Source organism: Zingiber officinale, chromosome 9B (genome assembly GCF_018446385.1).
Source record: "Zingiber officinale cultivar Zhangliang chromosome 9B, Zo_v1.1, whole genome shotgun sequence".
NCBI lineage: Eukaryota > Viridiplantae > Streptophyta > Magnoliopsida > Zingiberales > Zingiberaceae > Zingiber > Zingiber officinale.
Window position 1 is genome coordinate 82,738,792 of NC_056003.1, and position 23,331 is coordinate 82,762,122.

At 40.6% G+C, this 23,331-nt stretch overlaps 1 protein-coding gene and 1 long non-coding RNA gene across 7 annotated transcripts; both read left to right on the top strand.

Moving 5' to 3' along the window:
* The first annotated feature begins 7,856 nt into the window (after positions 1 to 7,856).
* On the top strand, positions 7,857 to 8,460 carry LOC122024850. Its single transcript, XR_006123514.1, has 2 exons — positions 7,857 to 7,979; positions 8,068 to 8,460. It is a non-coding gene; the product is annotated as an uncharacterized LOC122024850 (long non-coding RNA).
* Positions 8,461 to 9,973: 1,513 nt separating this feature from the next.
* LOC122023462 (SNF1-related protein kinase regulatory subunit beta-3-like) lies at positions 9,974 to 23,115 on the top strand. Of its 6 annotated transcripts, XR_006123149.1 has the most exons (5): positions 9,974 to 10,163; positions 20,906 to 20,966; positions 21,040 to 21,434; positions 22,334 to 22,427; positions 22,542 to 23,115. XR_006123149.1 is itself a non-coding variant. In XM_042581578.1 (3 exons), the coding sequence occupies exons 1-3, from the start codon at positions 10,175 to 10,177 to the stop codon at positions 21,349 to 21,351; spliced, it is 408 nt and encodes a 135-aa protein (XP_042437512.1). In that variant the 5' UTR covers positions 9,974 to 10,174; the 3' UTR covers positions 21,352 to 23,115. The 6 variants fall into 6 exon arrangements, 1 of the variants encoding a protein (XP_042437512.1); XR_006123145.1 differs by having other exon boundaries at positions 9,974 to 10,209; positions 21,040 to 22,427; XR_006123147.1 differs by having other exon boundaries at positions 9,974 to 10,209; positions 21,040 to 22,427; positions 22,633 to 23,115.
* Positions 23,116 to 23,331: the final 216 nt, after the last annotated feature.

A 23,331-nucleotide genomic window follows, 5' to 3' on the forward strand; every position in this document is an offset into this window, starting at 1 on the left:
ACATTCAGGTTATTAAGATCGGTTTAATGAAATTTGGATCGGTTTGATGAACTGCCCCGAAATATTAATTGGGTTAATGATTCTATTTTGGATATAGAATCCCACCCGTTAAACGCACCCGAAATCCGAATGTTAAATTAATATATATTTTATAATTTTTTAATTAGGATTTGTGTTTTGCCTTTGTTTATTTGGGCACTTCGACCGTCTCTCACTTCTCAATTTCTTAGTATTGTCACTTCTCAATTCTCACAACCTCACATGTCACAGTTCAACCTCCATCCATCTCTTTCTCTTTCGAGTCTCGCCTATCAAACTAGGACTCAATTGATGTCGTCTCCCTCAATCCCTCACTCTCCCCGTCTCTAAGGCTCTAAGCCACTCACTAGTCACTCCTCTTTCTCTCTCGGACTATTGGGCCTCAACGAGTTAGTATTGCATCAAGGCAGTCTAAATTTGTAGCTTCTCGGCCTACTCTATTTTATAGACGGTAGTTGACCTCCAGATTAGCTACGTTGAGGTCTCGAGGAGGTGCAATTTGGAGGAGTTGAGGAGTTGTTGATGTCGAGTTGCCGATTATCGAGGTGAAATTTGGTGCAATTTGGAGGAGTTCAGCTGAACTTTTAAAGGAGCACTAATAGTTGGGGGCTTGACCTTCTCACACTTCTGTTACTTTTGTACTCAGGCATAAGGGTAAGATGTTTGTATTTTTTTTAATCTTGAAATGGCTTTGTTTTGTCCTTTGGGCTCCTCTACATGAAACCCTTTCTTTGTCTAATAATAACTTAGCTAGTCTTGAGTGGTTGAAGTGTTGAATCTAGATGTTGGTGCTTAAACTCTTTTCTGCTTCACATATTGGCTTTTCAAATTTACTTAATTTCTTATTGATTTCAGTATTGGCCATTTTTCCCACATCTAGTTGTTTGTACTAGTACTTCATTTTCTCTTTTCATTTTAGCCCTGTTGGCTATCATTGAATTTAGTAAATCTGTCCACAGTTTAAAATCCCTATTCTTTTTTTTTTGGCTCTAGTTGTTCAGAATTTATAGTAATCTCAAGTTAGTTGTTTTATCGGTTATTTAATAATGATTGGATTTCTTTGCTGAATTATGATAGACAGATATTGGGACAAAGACATGCAATAACTAACTAAGAAGGTATTAACAGAGTTGATCGGAGCATTGCTTAGCTTTAAGCCTATAATTGAGAGTTTGAAAATGTGTTTTTGTTTATTGGTTTTGAAAATAATTATCTCATTATTTAGAATGGGAACTAATGTCTTTTTTTTCTTGTATGGTCTTGATTTTACATTTGATTGGCTGCCTCATATTCTTATTGAATTTTTTATGAATTAATTTATTCATTAATCTTTGAAGTAATGAGCAAAGTGATGGCAAACTGAGAATTTATTTAATTTTTTTAGATGTCTCAAACCAATGACAAACCAGCAAGTAATGAAAGGGTAGTCCGGATGGTGGTGGATTTGGAAGATGAAAAAGAATCAATCAAGCTGTAAAATGAAGAGCATCTCACAAAAGGTCAAAGGCTTGGGATCACTTTGATTATTTTACTAATGAAAAAGGTGAGAACAAAAGCACTTGTAGATATCGTGGAAAAGAGTATTTTTTTTCATCAACTAGAATACATGGAACTAGTGCTTTATTGGGTCATTTGAATGTATGTGCATCATATCCTCAGAACAAGTCCTCTAATCAAACTCAATTGGCTTTTCAAATTGGAGATGTTCATGAGAACATGTCTAATTTAATTGCTTGGAAATTTGATCAACAAGAAATTAGGAAGGTTTTAAGTCACATGATAATTGTTGATGAACTTGCTTTTAAGTTTGTAGAGAGAAAAGGGTTTAAGAATTTTGTGAATGTTTGTCAACCATCATTTTAGATTCCATCTAGAATCACTGTGGCTAGGGATTGTTATTAGTTATATTTAGAGGAAAAGAAAAAAGTAAGGTCTCAAATTCAAGAAATTGTTGGTAGAATTTGTCTTACTACTAACACTTGGACTTCTTTACAAAAGATTAATTATATGTATGTCACTGCTCATTTTGTTAATAATGATTGGAGATTGCAAAAGAGGGTGTTAAGTTTTTCTTCAGTATCAAATCATAGAGGAAATGATATTGGAAAAGCTTTGGAAATGTGTTTGCTTGAGTGGGGTATTGATAATGTGTTTACAATTACAATTGACAATGCTAGTTCAAATGATGTAGCGATCACATACTTGAAAGAAAAATTTGTTAATTGGGAAAAATATATTTTGGGAGGAAAATGGACACATGTTCATTGTATTGCACATATCATGAATTTGATTGTTCAAGATGGGTTGAATCACATTGGGGAATCTGTTGAACGTGTTAGGGTTGCAGTTAAATATGTTAGGCAATCCTCAACAAGAATAAAAAGTTTTAAAAGTTTTGCTAAAATTGAGAAATGTTGTAGCACTAAGAATTTGGTATTTAATGTCCCTACAAGGTGGAATTCAACCTACTTAATGTTGGAAACAACCCAAGCATATGAAAGAGCCTGTAGTAGATTTGGTGCTGAGAATTTACATTTTTGGGAAGATCTTGAAAATATTAGGGTGCCTAGAGTAGTGGAAGAATGTTAGGAGATTGATTGATTTTCTTCAACATTTTTATGATCTTACTTTGAAAGTTTCAGGGACAAAGTATGTGATTGCTCATTCTTTTTTAGATGACATAACTTGTATTGATGTGGTATTGGAAAAATGTCTCAATGAACAAGATGGTGTTGATCTTAAAGACATGGCAAAGTTTATGAAAACAAAGTTTGACAAATATTATGGAGTGATTGAAAAAATGAACATGTTAATTGTTATTGCTTCAGTGCTTGATCCTAGGAATAAGTTTGAATATCTAGAAGTTTTGTTTACTGATGTGTATGGAAAATGTTGGGGTTGCAAGGTTCCAAACATAATCCCACATTGAAAACACATGGAAAAGATCATGGGTTTATAAGAAAAAAGATATTTCCATTGGCATGAGGCCTTTTGGATAGAGCCCAAGAGCAAAACCATGAGGGCTTAGGTCCAAAATGGACAATATCATACCATTGTGGAGATATCTAAATTCTTTTCGATCCTACAATTGGTATCAGAGCTTGGACTGCCAGAAGATTTAATCACTGACTGTGCACAAGAGCTATGTCTGATTGAGTCATGTGGGTACAATATTGACCTCGAACAAAGAAAGTGGAGGCTCCTATGTTCGGATTATAGGACCAGACACCAGGTAGGAAGTCTTAGTTGCGGCTAAGCAAGGAAGTCCTAGTAGGTCGGGTGGAACGAGAGGCAAGAAAACCTGGTGGGTCGAGGATCGAACGTGGGAAGCCTGTGGTCCTTTGTTTGAGGGGGTGATTGTTGGGGTTGTAAGGTTGCAAACATAGTCCCACATTGAAAACACATGAGAAAGATCATGGGTTTATAAGAGAAAAGATATCTCCATTGACATGAGGCCTTTTGGGTAGAACCCAAGAGCAAAACCATGAGGGTTTAGGTCCAAAATGGACAATATCATACCATTGTGGAGATATCTAAATTATTTTCGATCCTATAGAAAGGTGGATGGATCATCAATTGTTTAAACGGTCAAAGAATCAATGAATGATTTGTATAATGAATATATGAGAATTCATGCACATAGTATAACTCATTCATCTACTTATGATCATTTGTTGTCTTCATCATCACTGGTTAAAAGGGTTTCACCGATAGATATTCAACCTACAAAAATTTTGAAGGAAAAGTTCATAAATGAAATGAAAAGGAGAAAGATTGAGAGTGGTGTTAGAGATTCTAAGACTGAAGTTGATTCTGCCTAGTTTGACATTTTGAATTGGTGGAAAGTTAATAGCCCAAGATTCCTTATTTTATCTTTGATGGCTTGTGATATTATGGCTATTCCAATATCTTCAGTGACCTCTAAGTCTGTTTTTAACATAGGTGGAAGAGTTTTAGATGCATTTAGGAGTTTTTTAACTCCTAAAATAGTTCAAACATTAATTTGCACTCAAGATTGACCTCGTGCAAGTTCTACCTCAATTGAGATTGAAGAAATTTGGAAAGAACTTCAACAAATTGAAGAAGGATGAAATGTCTTGAATTATTTTTATATTTTTCAGTTATTTTCTTTACATTTATTAATTGTTACATACTTACATTTATTTTTTCCCCATTTTTCTTTCAATGGAAGAAGAAGGGGCAGTTGGTAATGTTACTTGAGCAGAGACAACTTAATTGTTTACTTATCAATTTCTCTAATTTCAAAGTACATATATCAAAAAGTGGATTTAGTAGCTTTTGAGAATCTATAATTAATCCTTGAGTTTTGAATTATGAGTTTTCTTTGGCTATTTTAATTTGTCAATGTAACCATAAATATTGTATTAATGTGTACATTGTGCAGGATGCTTTTCTCATAAATGAATCAAATGATGATTGTATTTGGCTGTTTGTGGCCCTCGTGGTCGTGGCAGCTTTTAGAGACTTAGAATATGAACTTTAATGTCTTTACATTGAAATTTGGATTCTCAAAACTTCTATAATATTATGTTATGTAGTAGAATTTGGATGTTGTCATTTAGATTTAGTTATTGCTACTTTAAAGTGAACATTCTAAAATTTGGGATGTATGAATTATGATTATTCGATTATTTGGATGTTGATTGTGTAGTGCATTGAAGTATTAGATTTGAGAAAGATGAAGTTGTATTATATTATGTATGTGCTCTGCGTATACTGTGTTAGCAGAGCCTTGGAACTTTGAATTTGTGTATATTTGAGAAAGATGAAGTTGTATTATGTTATGTATGCTCTATGTAGGCTGTGTTAGCTTGGAACTTTCAATTTATGTAGTACTGGATTAGAGAAAGATAATGTTGTATTATGTTATGTTACTTATGTATGTATGTGTTCTGTGTAATTGTGTTAGGTTGGAACTTTGAATTTGTGTAAATGTAATATAGAAAGTGGATTGGCTTCTAACTTCTGGATCTATACTGAAAAAGTAAAAATATGAAATAAAAAAATTTAAATTAAATGGTACCCGAAAACCAAATAACTTGAATTAATTTCGGGTGATTCGGTTTGGTTTACAGTTAATTAGGTTTGGTTCTTGGTTGGATTTAAAAATTTACAATAAATAAATAACTCAAACCAAATAAACTAAATAACTTGATCGAACTAAATGAGCACCCCTAACTGGGGGCTCTTAGTGACAAAGGGTATCTTTTTAATCAAACTTTTTATGGTTCTTTTTTTACTTAATGGCTTTGGGCATTGGTATGAACTCTCTAATGCAATCTCCATGAGGTCATACTAGTATTTGATCTTACAAGAGCGTAAGCGCAGAGGTAAGGTGATGAACAATTCATAGGGACATTAACTAGAATCATAGTGAAATCGAAATCTTATAATCATCTCCAATTCCAACTTCTCTCTTCACTCACATGCGCTCACTTTCTCTCTCTCTCTTGCTCTCCCAACTCTCTCTCTCTCTTACGTTTGTGACCAAAATAACTTTTGATTGTTTGGATAAATTGCTTCACAAAATCAATTAATAGTTAATCAACAGTCCCTGTGAAATCGATATTTTTATTACTTGGAGATTTAACTATGCACTTATGGTGAGACAACACTTATTATCATTATCTGACCCATATCGCGCTTTGCTCCTACCATATTCCTAATTACCTCTCATCATGAGCTCTTTACCTTGATATGTCTCATCATTAGTTTTCTTCCACTAATGAAATCTCAAAAGGGCATCTATGACTTCCTCTAACTTGAGGGTTTTCTTTTCCCTTATCAAAGTCATGACCAAATTCTTGTACATAGGAGATGATGATAGAGAATTCAATATATCAACATCTTGTCTTCATCTTCATTCTTCACATCAACACATTTTAGATTACTTATAATTTGATTGAAAATATTGATATGTTGACTCAAATATGTGCCCTATGACATCTTAAGCCTGAATAATTTCTGTTTAAGATAGAGTTTGTTCATCAATGACTTAAACATGTAACAGTTTTTCAATTTCTACCAAACTGTCACCGACGATCCCTCATCCATAACGTGATATATCATGTCATCTGTTAGACAAAGTCTGATCATTACCACCACCTTTGTTTGTAATTCCTCCCATCTAACTTTTTCATCACTTCTGGTTTCCTTTAGCCTAGCACCTTCATATATCATGCCTTGTTGTACTAACGAAACTTTAACCCTCCTTTGCTAGAAATCAAAATTTTTAATTCAGTGAATTCCACTATATCGATTTCGCAAAAGAGATCTCATACATGATGCATTGACTATAATACCACTTGTTGAGATCACATCGCAATAATAGTGAAGACGCTAAAGAAAAAATCGAAGAAGAAGAAGAAGAATCAGGAGAGAAGAGACAACAAAAACATTTTACTGTGGTTTGTTGATGTATCTACTCCACAAATGGCCAAGAACTATTTATTAAAATTTAGTTCAGATCTCCTAATCTCGAATCCCTAGTCCTTTCCAAAATAGCACACTTTAGATGTCATTAAATTTACGCTCACAGTCTAAATTCCTACAAAAACACCACACTGAACATACTTGAATTTAAAACAATACCAATTTGTGAAAAAAAAATATATAAATTCAATCAAAACTTTCAAATTTTTGATGAAAAAAAACTAAAAACAGCCTCACGTTTATAAATGCTTATATTTTGTCCAAAAAAAAATGCTACACTAAACATACCTAAGCTTAAAACAACATCAATTTACCGTTCTAATGACATTCAAAGTGTGTCATTTTGGAAGGGATTAAGAGGAAACCAATGATTTAGGAGCAGGAGATTCGAATTGATTTGAATTAGATTTAAAGTTACAATAATCCTATATACACAATCCAAGTTATATATGATATTTTAGACCAAAATACTCTAAACTCCTGATCGTGCCTTTGGATATGCTTGTGCCAATTTTTCTAGAATGGGGCATGACTATATCGTGCCTTGGACATGCCCATGCCACGGGCATGGGCATTCCCTCATATTCGGCCACGATCAGATCATATTATGTGGCATAATCGTGTCCATGCAAACAGGCCTAGACACAGCCAAGCATCCGATAGCACGCCTATACCTCGTACCTTAGAAGCAGCAGGCACGACGTTGCCGGACCTCGTGATGACAAAATACCATTCTATCGCAACAATATTGTCATATCTTTAGAAAAAATTCCTATGTACACGCTGTCGATGAGCGAGAAGCAATTGTAATTAAAAACTCGTGATTCACGATTATCGATAGCTATAAATTAATTAATAACTCATTATTCTCATTAACAGACGTATCAAATTAAGTGAAAGCTATGGAGAACAACTTGTTACATCACCAGTCACCATGCACAGTAAAACCAAGTGCGTAGAATAAACTTTGCAAGGTCATTTCAACCATCAAATCTCACAACTCAACCTTTCACTCAATTAAAATAAAACCAACATGTCTTATTTGAGGAAATAGGAGCCCATCCACTTCACATTGTCGCCAAAAAAATACTAATAATAAAATGAAATAATTATTCCATTCAAATTATTCCCCAAGCGTAGGGATACATAATATTTATTATGTAATAATCAAGAATTAATTCTAAAAAATTGATCATCTGAGATTTATTTCATCATGTGTCTGATACTTATGTACTTACATGTACCTCACTTCATATCCGTACGGCCGAAATTCATCCCTATAATTATTTTTTTTCATCAAAAGGCACTCTAAATATCATTATTCCAACTTATTTGAAGCCTCTTTGATTAAAAAAAAAGCAATTATAGGATCTGTTTTCTAAAATGCTCTTCCTAATTTTTTCACTTAATCTCTCCCTATAAAACGCTGCCCACTTACATTCAAGCCTTAATGTAAATCTCTCCAGTGTTCTTCTTCTCACACAGAGGTAATAAACTCTTTAACTGTTTTCTTCATTTTAAAATGAATCACAGAGATTAATTAATTAATGCCTTTCTTTGCTTAACATGCAGCAGATTAATTAACTGCCAAGATGAAGTATTCTTCTCCTTCTCCTCCTCTTCTCCTCCTCCTCCTCCTCCTCGTTTGCACCATTTGTAGCTCGGCGAGGGAGAACAAGAGCCCTGTGGATGAAGTGAAGGCTGGCCTTAATGGATACTCTTCGAGCAGCGGCATCAATAACCATCACAGCATACCCAGAGATCAGTATAACAATCTCGTTGGAGGTGGCAATGGATCGAGTGAAGGTGGTAGCCAAGGGAGTGGAGGTGGTGGCACTAATTAATTAACTTAAGCTAATACTACTAGTTCATGTTGGACTTTGATGATCAACTAATTTAAATGCATGGTTTTGTGATCTAAATAAAGATGAACTCATTTTCTAATTAGATATATTATGTTTTATTTAAGTCGAGTACTCAGGATTCAAAATAAAAATAAGATAATATCTAAAGTGATAGTTGATTGATGAACAAAGATAATGTATACTTAAAACAAAAGCTACAACATAATTAGGTGATTCACTTAATATTTAAACTTTGCTCATGCCAATCTGGTAAAAGCTTATTTGGCACTCCTTTAGTGCCCGAAATCAGTGCCTTCACTAATTAACCATAAACTATCACCACTAAAACATTAATTGCTTTGACGTTGACTTTGATGCATTTGCCATCGTTTCCACTTGAGTCTATAAATTAAATGATCAGTTGCAGTAGTTCAGAAGTACAGTACTACTTGTGCCAAACTTCTTTCTTTCAATTCCTTCACTGAAACAGTAGTTCAGTGACTTCCCATGAAGGTTTCAGCTTCTTTCCTTGTGGTGATTTTGGTTGCTGAGCTATTTGGCATGGCAGATCAACTTGTGCAGCCAAAAGACAGTGAGGAGAAGCATGAGGCTGCAGGCTTAGGGGAAAGAGGGCCGATGGAGGGCGGAGACAACGACAATGTCAATAACCACCATCGTATACCGAGGGAGCGGTTTGACGAGTGGAGCAAGCAGAACGGCCAAAGTGGGCAGCCCAATAATGGAAGTGATGGCCAAGCTTAGGCAATAAGAGCTATGTCAAGTGTAGTGCTAAGTGGTGTAACTATATATATGTGTGTGATATATTTGGTGTTTAATTTGTTAACTTTGTGCTCAGGATCACCCGAACAAACTAAGCGAAAACTCGATCGGTCGGTGACCGGTTGGTCGGAGAGAATATGGCCTTCGGCAAGTGAAGGATCCATGGATCTTCCTTGTTTCATTCCTTGAGCAAGTGAAAGACTTGATAGACTTCAACTTCACTTGTTGTGATACATGTTCAAATAATAACATATTTGATAATTAATCTATTTTTTTTTAATAAATAAAATGTCTCTTAGGTCAAGCTCTAATAGTTAGCTATTTATAGATTTTAAGATAAATATATTCCATCAACCAACCAAGTATTAATTTGATGATATTTTATTATTTCCCTACAAAATTCTTTAATATTTGTTTAACAAATACTCACTAAACATTATTTCTCTTTCATTACATCTAGTTAATGGGCTGTCCGTTAAAAACTTTTTACAAGATATTAGACAGTGTAAGCATCCATATTTTTTTTTACCAGATAGAATAATTAAAAAAATCTTTATATCAACTATTTTATTTATTTTTTAAATTTTATATTTATAAATAATATTTTTTTAAATTTAGGAAATAAATTCTATTCTCTAAATATTATAGAAAAGAGAGAAAAAATAGAAAAATTGATATATGTTAATAAAATAATTTATTTATCTTAAATTATATATTTTGCATAGAAAAAATTAGATAGTCTAACTAAACAATAGCATTCAAGCAACAGGAGTAAAACAGACAAATAATGTAAATGGAGGGTGCAAAACGAAAATTTTTGCTTATTATATATTTTTTTCCTTCCTTTCGTCCTTCTCGCTTTGGCCCTAATCCGACGAAAGAAATGAAAGGGGAAGGACGGGCGTTCTTCCATAGGAGAGCGGTGCGAGGACGAGGGATTTGACTCCATCTTCAAGCAAAATTATTTCGTATTTTCCTCCTTGTTCTCGTTCTTCTTGTCCCGGATCAAGGGTTGATTCCCATTTGCTTTTTTCTCTTGCGGCAACAGTAAGCTACCGATGCTAAAAACAACCTTAGTTTCGTCTCTGATATTGTGAGTCAGTCTATTTGTCATTTCTTTGGTTTCTTATGACATATTCTAGCAGTAGATCGTTAGTCTAATATTTCAATTTCGTTTTAAAATTCCAACTTTATTTCATAAAGGTGTTATTGGACTATTAGAATTCTGTCCACAATAAGTCCTACATGACTACACAACTTGGACTTGGAAAAGCCTTGATCCCTTGATTATAGTCGGTTTCCAGTGTCTCGCCATTTGTCCTCAATGAATTCCCTTTGTTTGGAATGATAGAACTTGGGAATGCGAATTTCAATTCCTCAGTAAATCGGGATTTCTGTATTCAGATTTATAATCCTCTTCTGCTTTGTTTATGTATTACTTATTATGTCCAAAGTTTTTTAATTTGATGACTTACTGTGTGCATGAGACCTCAAGGTTAATGTAAAATACCAAAAGAAACGTTTTACCTTTATTATTTCATTTGAAGTAATACAAGTTTAGTTTCTTGGGAGTTAATTTCTATCAAGGAATCAAAAAATTCTTCTCTCTTACAAGTACCGGCTCCAAACAAGCTGTATTAGTTACAGTACCATGCATCTTATCTTTTGAGAGTGCAAATTTGAAAGAGTGCTTTATGTTATAATGTAAGTAGAATTCACGAAAATGTTTGGAAATTGAATTATTTCATGTGATTTTATGACAATTGAATTTTATTTTATAGTAATTTGTTTAATGTGAATGTAAGATCTTTTGAAATTTTACAAGGATATAATTGTAATACAAGTTACTAAACATTGCAATCAAGGTTATGAATGATTTTGTAATTGGTAATGTACAACAATCCACATTACCACATAACATATACTTTCAAAGCACCAAATGATTCCAAACAGCAGTCTTACCACTAAAAAGAGGGCATCATGATTGCAACTGATCCTGTCCGAAAGTCAATGAGATGGATGCTGAGGACGTAGGGCTCATGTTGATCTCCTGTGGATTTCGCTCCAGTCCTGCAACACAAGCAGCGTCAATGTCGAGCCAGGGAAGTGGTCCCTAGCGATGGTCCTCCGACGCTCAAGTCAGTCTCCGACGAAGAAGAAGAAGAAGCAGTAAGCGGAGCAAAGAGCACTGTAGCGCAACAGTAAGATATCTCATGTAACGCGTACTTCCGTCGATACTTAGACCCCCCCTTATATAGAGCTTCGGTAGCGCGTGTGCACGCTTCCCAAGGTGAGCACGCATCTTAAAGCTTTCCCTGAAAAGACGTGTCAGTAAAGTGTGTGTCAGTACCTTAACGGGTCGAGCATATCTCTGAAGTAACAGTGGAAGCTTTCACCGTACGATCCTCTGTCTGACCATGCCGTCTGCCAGCGACACTAGCACCCAAAAGGATATCAAAAGATAGCCTGCTGTGTCTGTTGCTCGGCCGAAATTCTGCTATCCACGTGCTGTTTGCTGTCGGGCTGAGTGGGATAGCCGTTTGGCAGGAAGTCCCTGTCCAAGTGCTGTCTGTTGCTAGGCCGAGCGGGATGGCCGCTCGGTCGAAAGTCCACTGGCCGCATGCTCGGCTAATATCAAGTCTGCTGCTAGGCCGAGTGGAAGAGCCGCTCGGCCGAAGTTGAACTCTGTCGGTGCTAGGCCTCTGGCCGAGCGGGGTAACTGCTCGGCTCGGTTTCTTTACATCGTTCTCCCTTGAGCGTCGGGTGTTTGAATGCTTCTCCCTGGTCGGGGCATGCTTCGCCCGATCGGTTGATACCCTATAAGTGTTGACCGCCTTGACTTTGACCTCCACCGTGGCTGCAGGGTAGGGCCCCTCATCATCACCGCATCACAAGTCTCCTCCTTAAGTCTAGTCAAAAGAAGTTATAGTCCGATTGACTGAACAATTGTCCGAGTAGGTTTCCTCTCGATCGACCTTCGTTACTATGCGGTCTCCGATCGAGATAAGACCGATCCTCGCCGATCGATCTGTTGAAGCTTGTCGCTCAGGCATAAGTATGCTCCCTAGATCCAATCGACACGACGAAGGCTTGCACTTATAAAAATTCTCCCTGGGCTGTCTCGGGCGAGCGTGAGCTAGGTTAACGTCACCCAGATTTCTTGGAAATCATGCAAATTCCCGCTCATTAAGGTTGAGCATGTTCCCACGCCTTAATTAATTGCCGACCTGTGGCGAGGTGCCATGTGTCACGCCCAATGCCGTCGTACGCCTGACGTGACAGGTGTGAAGTGACGCTTGGTGGTTCAAATTCGATGGTGAGATCTTGGCCTACGTTTCCGTGACCTAGATCGGACGGCTTCGGTCTTCTCCTCTACATTTCTTCGAGCGCTCCCAGCGGCCGCCTCTCTGTGCTTCTGTGTGATCCACACTTTCCGGTGATCCTCCGCGCTTCTTCTCCGGCGATCTCTGCTTTCCCGGTGATCTTTCTCCCGTAAGCCTTCTCCCCATCGTGTCTGCCTTCGATCTTTTTTGTTATTTCTTTTTGTTCTGGCGACATTCCCGTAGCTTTCTTTTCGCCTTTCCCGATTTTTGCAATGGCAAGTTCTTCGTAGCCATCTACTTCTGTCCTTGGACTCTGATACATATCCATGGAGTCTAGGTTTGATGGGGGCGACGCTGAGAGGCTGCGAGATGTTTTTGAAATCCCTTCCGATTATCAGATCATTCTGCCTTCTCCGTCCGATCAGTCCAATTCTCCGTCGATCGGCTGCATTTGTTTCTTCCGAGACTAATTTATCGTCAGTCTGTGGTTCCCCCTTCATCCCTTCATTCCCGCAGTTTGTAAATATTTTCGCATTTCCCTTCATCAACTTGTTCCGAACTCCTTCTGACTACTGTGCGACGTCGTTGTTTTGTTTCGTCTGCACGACATCCCCCTTACTCCCCGGGTCTTCCACTATTTCTACTATCCCAAACTGTCCGATCCGGGGACTTTCCTTTTCCAGTCTCGAGTTGGTTTAGTTTTCTTTGACAAGATGTCGACCTCCAACAAGCACTGAAAAGAATATTTTTTCTTCATACGCGTTCTCGAGTGGCCAAACTTCCCGACCAGCTGGCAGCTCGAAGTGACGCCTCAGCCTCCTCTGAAAAGCTACAAGAGTCGATCGGACTACTTGAACGCAGCCTCCATGCTGGCCGGTCAGAAATACAACATCCATAAGCTGCTGCTGGAGGGTGTCCTGTACATCTTCGGCCTGAGTCTGATCCGCACCCGGCTACCGACCAGCCTAGGTATAAAGCTTCTTTAATTCCTCCTTTGATGCTAACTGTTTTTTTTCTTTCTATTTTTTAGCTGAAGCCATGATGCGAGCACATATGGCCGACAAGGCGAAGCTCAAGGACGCCGTGATCAATGCGGTGACTATTGAGGAATTGACGAGCCGCGACCTGCAGCCGGTCGGCTCACACGAAGATCCGCTCGGCATGAGTGAGGAGACGCCCGCTGTGGTGGGCGAAGGGACGACTAGTCGGACTCCCAGTGTTGGGGCGACTAAGGGCTCGCAACAACCTCTTGAGCGGTTGAAGTCCGTGCAAGTTGAGGGAGCGTCCGGCTCGACTTCCTCAGGAGAGCTGCTGATCCGCCAAAAAAGGCGCCACGTAGAGCCTTTGTCGTGTTTCTCTTCCTCGGGGTGAGGACTACCGAGCGGGTCGAGACTTTGACCCCTATTCCAGAGACTACGACCGCTACATTATCCTACCGGACTCCCTCATTAGCTGAGCTGCCGCAGGGAACCCTAGCCGCACCTCCGGTGGCCGTCATGCCACCACCTTCGAAGCCCTCGAAGGTTAAGAAGTCCGACATCCGACCGGCGTCCGTGTCTGGCCCTCCGGTCTGGCGACCTCGGCGCAATCGGCCCTGAGCAGGCAGCGACATATCACGACGATCCTCCATCTGTCGATCGAAGAATATCGCGAGTCAAGCGCTGAGTCCCGAGCCCCTGAGCACCAAATTCACATCCAAGGGGCGCTCGCGAAGATCTGGGAGGACACTCGAGCCCGCGCGGCGATGATGCTCCAGGGGCGCTCGCGGATAGCCACACCCAGATGTCCACTGGGGTAAGTTTCACCTTACATTTGCATAATTCACTCCCGATCGACGCTTATGTTTGCTTGTTGTCCGCAGTACTGGGTGGAGAACCTGGCTATATACCAGAGGCTCGCCTTCTGGAGGAGGAAGTTAAGAAGCTGAAGGCGTCAAGCGGCCAATCCTCCGCCGCTCAGGAAAAGATAGACGCCGAGGTGACCAGGCTTCGAGCCGCTCTGGAGAAGAGTGACAAATTGTTGGAGGCCGAGAGGGCCAAGAGCGTCGGGCAGGCCACTATGCTGGAGCGGCTTAATAAACAAGTCACCACCTTCGATAATAAGATTGAGTTGGCGAATGCGCGAAAGAACCGGGTCATCGCCGACCTCAACGAGAAGAATAAAGAGGTTCGTGTCCTCGCCCAAAAGCTTAAGGAAGCTGAGAACTTCCTGGTCGCCGAGCGGCACAGCAGGTCAGCTGAGGAGGTTGCTCTTCGAGGTTAGCTCGCCGATAAAAATAAGGAGTTGTCCATTGCCAAGGACGAACTGGAGGGCTCCCGAGCGGCCTTGAGGATTTATCAGGATGCTGAGGCAAGTAGGTTTGATGCCATGAAGCAAGCCTACATCCGCTTGGGCGCATTCTGTGATAAAATCGCCGACCGAGCCCTTCGGCTATTTGACCTAGCGATCGACGGGACGATCAGCCAACTTCAAGAAGGAGGCCATTTACCAGCTGCTTTGACCAGCAATGTCATCAGTCGGGACAAGCTCACTCCCTCTCTACCGGACGACACCTTAGACTATCTTGAGTGAGGCTGAGCATTCCTGAGTGAGGCTGAGCGTTCCTGTAAAATGCAAAATTTGTAAAGTTTAAATACATGCTCGTCCGTTCGGACAAGCTTTACCTCCTTGCATGTTTTTCGACTCCTTTTGATTATTTGCAAAAACTCTTGGCTTCGTTCATAATTATTCTATCAGCCGATCGACCCCTCTGGTATTCAAAGTCCATGATTACGCGGCCTCCCACTTGGCCTGGGAGTATTTTAAAGAATAGCGTCGAATGGGCGCTATATTTTGAAGGCTTCGAGCTTTTGAGTAGTCCAGGTTCGCGGTTGGCTATTCATCGACGCTTGCCCGCTTACTGAGCTTTCGAAGACTGCTCGACCTCGAACGGGGGAGACAAGAAAATCCGTATGCTGGTCCAAGACAAGGGAAGACTACTCGACCTCGAACGGGGGAGATAGGAGAGTTTCTAATGTTGAGCCCGTGACTTAAATACAACTCAAATCCGGTCGATCGGCACGGGAGTCTGACTCATGGGTTTATAGTCGCCGCTCGACTTCTAGAGCCCGTGACTTTAATATAAGTCAAACCCAACCAATCGGCACAGGAGTCTCTGACTCATGGGTTTATAGTCACCGCTCGACTTCTAGAGCCTTTGACTCTAATATAACTCAAACCAGACCGATTGACACGGGAGTCTCTGACTCATGAGTTTATAGTCGCCGCTCGACTTCTAGAGCCCGTGGCTCTAATATAACTCAAATCCGGCCTATTGGCACGGGAGTCTCTGACTCATGAGTTTATAGTCGCCGCTCGACTGCTGATGAAGAATATGCGAAGATTCGAGTTTAAAGTCGTCACTCGACCGTCGATGGAGACTAGGGTTTAAGGTCGCCGTTCGACCGTTGATGGAGACAAGAGTTTAAGGTCACCACTCGACCGTCGGTGGAGATAAGGGTTTAACGTTGTCGCTCGACGATTTGATGTAGACTCGCGTTTAACGTCGTCGTTCGACGATTTGATGTAGACCCGCGTTTAACGTCGCCGCTCGACGATCTGATGTAGACTCGCGTTTAACGTCGCCGCTCGACGATTTGATGTAGACCCGCGTTTAACATCGTCGCTCGATGATTTACATAATCTCGGGTTTAAAATCGTCGCTCGATCATTGAGAAAAATGTACTTCAAGAGGCCTCTTCTTTTTTATTCAAATTTTGTCCTGCGTTCAGCAGACATACAATGGATACAAGAGGTATTCACTTGCGCACCTCTTGTCTAGCCCTGCAAGTAGGGCTGTAAATGAATCAAGCATTCGTAAACAAGCTTAGTGTTTGACTTGGTAAGAGCTTGTTTATGTTCGTTCAATATACATAAGATTAATTAAATAAACAAGCTTGAACATCTCGTTAAGCTAAATAAACAAGCTTGAACATATATGTGTTCAGCTCGTTAACGTTCGTGAACAATGTTCATGAACAATGTTCACGAATCATATTCATTAATAAAACTCTTTTCAATATGCTAAATACACAATAAAATAAAATAAAATAAATAAATTTAAATTATCAAGCTCAATAATCAATCAAACAATTAAAAGTTTCAAACAATCAACAAGCTTGAATTGAGAGCTTGATAATATCTAAATGAACACAGCTCGAACCAAGCTCAAGCCAAGCTTGAATTGAGAGCTTGATAACATCTAAACGAACCAAGCTTAAGTCAAGCTTCAAACAAGCTCAAGCTCATAAAAAATAAATCAAGTCAAACTTGAACCCTCATTTTAAAAGCTTGGTTCATTTTAAGCTCGGCTCGGCTTGGTTACCTTATCAAATAAGCTTGAACGCCCTAAAGCTCGACTTGGCTCGGCTTGTTTACAACCCTACCTGTAAGGTTGAAGATGATTTGCACTCTACAACCGCTATACCTTCTTTTCATGTTCCCGATCATCCTTAATTAATATATTGACCCCCGTCCGGCTCCAAGCACGGATTCTTCCGAGTGCTTCTTGCTTCGGTCTTGACCATCTCGACGTAGCATCGCTGAGCGGCCAGCTGATTGCCTCTGACTTCACCCTCACGGTCGTCCACCGGGAACTTGATCTTTTGGCAATAGGTAGACACCACCGCCCGAAATTCGTTGAGGGTCAGTCGGCCTAGGTCGGCCTAGGATGATGTTGTAGGCCGATTGTGCGTCCACCACGATGAAGTTCGTGATCCTGGTCCTCCTCAGTGGCTCTTCTCCGAGCGAGACAACCATACGGGTCTGTCCAAGCGGTAGTACTTCGTTCCTCGTGAAGCCGTACAGTGTCGTCGTCATGAGCAGTAGCTCACTTCGATCAATTTGCAGCTGATCGAACGCCTTCTTGAAAATAATGTTCACTGAACTCCCTGTATCAACAAAAGTACGGTGAATAGTGTAATTGGCAATTACTGCTCGGATGATCAGCGCGTCGTCGTGAGGGATCTGCACTCCCTCCAAGTCGCTAGGGTCGAAGCTGATCTGGGGTCTTTCGGCCTTCTCCTTGATGCATCCCACGGCGTGGATCTCCAACCGCTGAGTGTATGACTTTCTGGCTCGGTTGGAGTCCCCGCCGATCGGCCCTTCGGCGATCATTCCTATTTCTCCTCAGGGCGCGTTGCCTCTGTTTTCTTCTTCCTTAGCGGATGATCTATTTCGCTCGGCCGGGACTCAGAAAGGATCAACGTTATCCCTTCCCTGGTGCTGGTCGGATTGCTCGGGCTTTCCTGTTTCAAACTCTCGTCGCCTAGCAGACCGTTGCCTCTGTCGTCGATCGAGGGTTGGAGATCGACGATGGTATCCTCTTGAGGTCGGTTGGCTGATGACCGGTGTCAAATCGCAGCAATCACACGTGTTGTGGGTCGACGATTGGTGAAAGGAGCAAAACATGAGCATCCATATCTTGTCTCTTGTCGTTTTTGTCCGACGAAGACCACATGCTGCGCGGCATGTGTCCTAGCCTCCTGGTATGACCGCTCTCCCTCCACTCGCGGCCCCTTGGGCGGTTGGTCGTTGCCTGCAAATCGACGCTCGGACGTCAGAGCTGAGTGTTCGGTTGGCGCCTCTTTCCTTCTAACCGTTTGGGCTTCTTTCACGTTTATATACTCGTTGGCCTTCTTGAGCATGTGGTCGACGCCCCTGGGCGGTTTCCTGATGAGCGATCGGAAGAAATCTCCCTCGACGAGCCTCTGGGTGAAGGCGTTCAACATCGTCTCGGACGAGACCGAGGGGATGTCCATGGCGACTTGGTTGAAGCCCTGGATGTATGCTCGGAGCGTTTCCTTGGGTCCTTGCTTTATACAAAAGAGGCTGACGCTGGTCTTCTGGTAGTGTTGGCTGCTGGCGAAATGATGCTAGAACGCGGTTCGGAAATCTTTGAAGCTTTTTATCGAGTCGTCCAGCAGTCTTCTAAACCAGCGCTGCACCGATCCGGAGAGGGTCGTGAGGAAGACACGGCACTTCACTCCGTCGGTGTATTGGTGCAGCATAGCTTCGTTATCGAATCGATCCAGATGATCATCTGGCTCAGTCGACCCGTTGTACGTCCCGATCACCAACGGGGTGTAGTATCGGGGCAGAGGGTCTCGTAAGATCTCCTCTAAGAGCTACATATTGATCTGTTCGGGAGACATGGCGCTTCGGGGCGCTTTGCCTTTCCATGCATCTCGAACGGGAGCATTGTTTGAAGATGATCCCCGCTCCTGATGCGCTTGGGCTATCTCCAAGGGGGTCTGGAACAAGGCTCAATGGAAGGGGATTGGCGCAGGCGGCGCTTCCCCTGTGTGTCGGTCGGCCTTCGGTTCTGTCCCCATACGGAGAGTTGTTCCGCTCGGTCCTCTTGCCCCGCTCGCTTATTGGTTGCCGATGTTGCAAGTTGTGGCGCTAGCTGATCGACCAGCGCCTGTTGTTGTTGTTGCTCGATCATTTTTGTTGCTCTGGCTTGAATGAGCATTTCAAGCTCCTCTTGAGTGAGCGTCACGGTGGTGAGTCGTCCAACGTCTTCCATCCTCTCGGCTCAGATGCAAGTGACGTTCCCATAAACGGCGCCAAATATGATCCTGTCCGAAAGTCGATGAGATGAATGCTGGGGATGTGACGCTCCTGCTGATCTCTTGTGGACTTCGCTCTGGTCCTGCATCACAAACAGCGTCAGTACCGAGCCAGGGAAGGTGTCCCCGGCGATGACCCTCCGATGCTCAAGTCAGTTTCCGGCGAAGAAGAAGAAGCAGTAAGCGGAGCAATGAGCACTGTAGCGCAACAGTAAGATATCGCATGTAACGCGTACCTCCGCGTTTGGACCCCCCCTTTATATAGAGCTTTGGTAGCGCACGTGCACGCTTCCTAAGATGAGCATGCATCTTGAAGCTTTCTCTGAAAAGACGTGTAAAGTGTCCCTAACACAGTACCTTAACGGGTCGAGCATATCTCTGAAGTGACAGTAGAATCTTCCGCCGTACGATCCTTTGTCTGACCATGCCGTCTGTCAGCACTAGCTCCCAAAAGGATATCAAAAGAAAGTTTACTGTGTCTGTTGCTTGGCTGAGCGGAATAGCCGCTCGGTCGGAATTCTGCTGTCCACGTGTTGTCTGTTGTCGGACCGAGCAGGATAGCCCCTCAGCCGGAAGTCTACTATCCAAGTGTTGTCTATTGCTAGGCCGAGCGGGATGGCCGCTCGGCCGGAAGTCCAGTGTCCGCATGCTCGGCTGATGTCAAGCCTGCTGCTAGGCTGAGCGGAAGAGCCGCTCGATTGAAGTTGAAATCTGTGTGTGCCAAGCCTCGTTGTCTGGTCTAGCGAGGTAGTTGCTCGGCTCTGCTTCTGCACATCGTTGTCCCTTGAGCGTCGGGTGTTTAAATGCTTCTCCTCGGTTGTGGCATGCTTCGTCCGATCGGCCGATACCCTATAAGCGTTGATCGCCTTGACTTTGACCTCCTTTGACCTCCACCGTGGCAGCAGGATAGGACCCCTCATCATCACCACAGTAGCAACCAACGTCTCCATTCAACTCAGGGTTCGCATCAGTCTTTAAGACTTATCTTTTGATTTATGTTTTGGTGATGAATTCTTGAAACATAGTTTGGGATGCAAAAAAAGATGTGAGTTGGCTTGTATAAATGTGTTGGATTAGGATTGATGATCATAATCTTTTGGTCATATGGAGTTTAAAGGTAAAAGAACATAATTATAACTTTACATCTGCATACCTTAGTTGAGATCAAATTATACATTTTGGTATATATCTTACTATTTTATTAAAAATCTCCCCCCTTTACTAACTAATTTTGGTGAAGCCTAAAATGAATTTATGTTAATATCCTTTTTTCTATTCACACTAAAAATAATTCCAAGATTTATTAGTAATTCCACAAGCGAAACAATCAGTGATCTAGAGTTCGAGACTCTGCATATTATTATGAATTTTTCTCATCATTAATTTTTTCTGGTTATTTTATATAAAAAAAATATAGTTCTCTTTAGTCCCACATCTTAGAATTGACAACACTATAATCAAATAATCTTCTATAAATACTTTAGGCCGACAATGTTAAAAAATATACTTTTCTTAATTTTTTTACTAAGATAAGTATAATATTAAATTAAATTAATTTTTTCCATAGGGAAGTCGTAAGGGTGACACTCGAAAATCCAAACAATTCAGATTTTCAAATACCCAAATAATTTAGATTTTTAAAAGTTACTTTACTCTAATGACTCTACATTAGTATTTTAATGATGTATTATATTACACACGCGACGCGTGTGCACGATCACTAGTATATATATATATATCTTTGACGTTATATAATAAATTGGATGCTTTTCTTTTTTCCATGTAATTTTTTTTGTATTTCTGGGTTCTGTCTATATTTCCCTTGATGAACACAGTAATCATTTTTTTTTTCTTACAGGCTTATTAAGAAAACTATATCAGTTCAATTGACCATGGATCGACCAAATGGAGATGACCATGTAAGTGAAAAATTTTAGCTTGGTTATATTTCAGTCATCCCTTTGTATCCTGAAGAGGAAATTCATGCTGTAGGAAGGGGTCGGTGTTGTGGGTTTTGAAGTTCCTACATCGCCTGATTCAAGCTATAACAATCCGACACCAGGAATTGAGGATGGAGCTCGAGAGCCCCCAATTGTCCCCCCTCATCTGCAACATACCGTGCTGAACTACCTACCCAGACAAGATGATCCCAGTAGTCTTTCTGTGCCTCAACATGTGATTCTTAACCACCTCTACATTGAAAATCGAGATGTCTCCAGATCTGTTGTTGCTCTTGGGATAACCCACCGTTTCTTATCTAAATATGTTACTGTTGTTCTTTATAAGCCAGTTTGGAGAAGGTGATCAGGAACATTGGATTCTATTTGCCTATGGCTGTTCAGCCAATATTCATGAGAGCTGTTGCTTTGATTGTTAACATCTGATAAGTAAATCTCCTCTTTTCAGTTGCCCATCTGGGTTTGTTGAACTCATTTATTTAAATCTGGATCAAATATTCTGAATGACTCTGCAAGTTTTTTTCTATATGATCGATGTCATTTTCATCCTCCATGCAATTACTTTATTTTTGTTTCCCTTTCTCGTTTATTTGAGTTTACAGTATGTTATTCATGTGCATGTTAGGTTGGCCTTTGTCCCCAGATCATTACAATGCCTAATTTTGCATGTTTGCAAACCAAACCATGCCCTATTGAACTATTCTACCCGTGTGTTTCTGGAGATTGAGGATAGAATCCTAGTAAGACAATTATTTAGCTTAAGCGTGTCATGCCCTGTTTACAGTCCTTATTCTTCAGTTTGGCACTATTTTTCAGTTTGTGTACCTAAATTAATTCTTTGCTTTTCCCCACACAATTTACCATAAGAGATTATTTCGTCTTTTTTCTGTCATTACAAATACTTGTTTGCACTATCCAAATTAGGCAATTATGATAGTGAGATGCATTTGGTTTTTTATCTTTACAGGATTCTAGGATATGAACTTTATTTTTATGCCAAAAAGGAGAATATATTAACTTAGTTCTTGTACACAACCCTAGCACCATCTGAAGAAAGGATGAGAGTTGCATTGGTTCCTCATAGCCTACATAAATTTATGTCTAAAAAATTAAGTAGGAATTATAATTGAATGTTTGCTATATCATCATGTCATCATTTCTCATTGTAAAATGATCTAGTTATGATTAGCACAATGATGTCATTGGATTCATGTTGATTCTGAATAGTTTGTACTACTAATTGTTGTCCTTGATACAAATTCTATGATAAACACCAGTTTGGTTACTTTAATGGAAGCATATGCTCTTTTTTTTTATTTCTGAGAAAGAAAACAGGTGGAGTCTAATTCTTCACATCAGAAAAGGACTAGTAGCTCAGTAAAGGACTAGCAGCTCAGTCTCTCTTCATGGTTTCAGCCAGTGGTGAGTTTGATTGCCATTATGAAGAGTATCCATTTCAATTCCTAATCATGTCAAAGAGGGGCCAAAATCTAATTACCATCATCTTATCTGCCCCCACACACCTGTGCCCATCAGTCTCAGACACTGTTACCCAAGAGCAGCGAACTGCCACTTCTGTCTGTTGCTAGCTATAAAGCTCAGTCCCTAGCCATCTCTTTTCTTTCAGCCTTCTGCACCAGTTTGGGCTCAGAAAGAGAGAAGCTGCTGGTAATGGCAAAGAGCGAGAAGAAGCTGCAATCCTCATCTTTCACTCGCCGGTGCCGGTTGCTAGTAAGTGAGCAGCGAGCAAGGTTCTACATCCTTCGGCGATGCATCGTGATGCTGGTTTGCTGGAGTGAGAGTGAAGATCACTGAGCTCAAATATGCATGGAAGAGATAGACTGGTGTAATATACTGCTTGATATATGAAGATAAGCTTTTAGCTCCAGGAAATTTAGGTCTGAAGCCATTCAGCTAGTGTATATCATGAAACAGAATCATCAAGGAATTTGTTTGTGATGATTATGTCATGCTTTAAACCTTGGTCATTTTTTTTGGGTGAAATCACCTTCGACCTTATGATGTTGACAAGGAGTGCCAAATATGACTTGTGTTCATTCTTCTCCACACACTAACATGGTATAATATTGAAGAGATATGCAGTATTTTATATTTTGTAGGTAAACTCTCTCTGGAAAATTCAGGTCTAATGCTGGACTACTACTTGCTTAATTATGGAACAGAATCATTAAGGTGATATTCTTTTGATGTTTTTTTTAATTTTTTTTTTTTTGAGTATATGTAGAATTTCTTCAAGTTGATCTTGTTAATTAGGCAGCTATTCTTGTTCATGCACCTTATTGTCTGATATATATATATATATATA

Bases quoted from the DNA above. Each gene is read 5' to 3' on its own strand.
- LOC122023462 (XM_042581578.1), top strand. From the start codon at position 10,175: ATGCTAAAAACAACCTTAGTTTCGTCTCTGATATT. The intron at 10,210-20,905 runs GTGAGTCAGTCT...TTTTTCTTACAG, and splicing joins TTAGTTTCGTCTCTGATATT to GCTTATTAAGAAAACTATAT. The intron at 20,967-21,039 runs GTAAGTGAAAAA...TTCATGCTGTAG, and splicing joins GACCAAATGGAGATGACCAT to GAAGGGGTCGGTGTTGTGGG.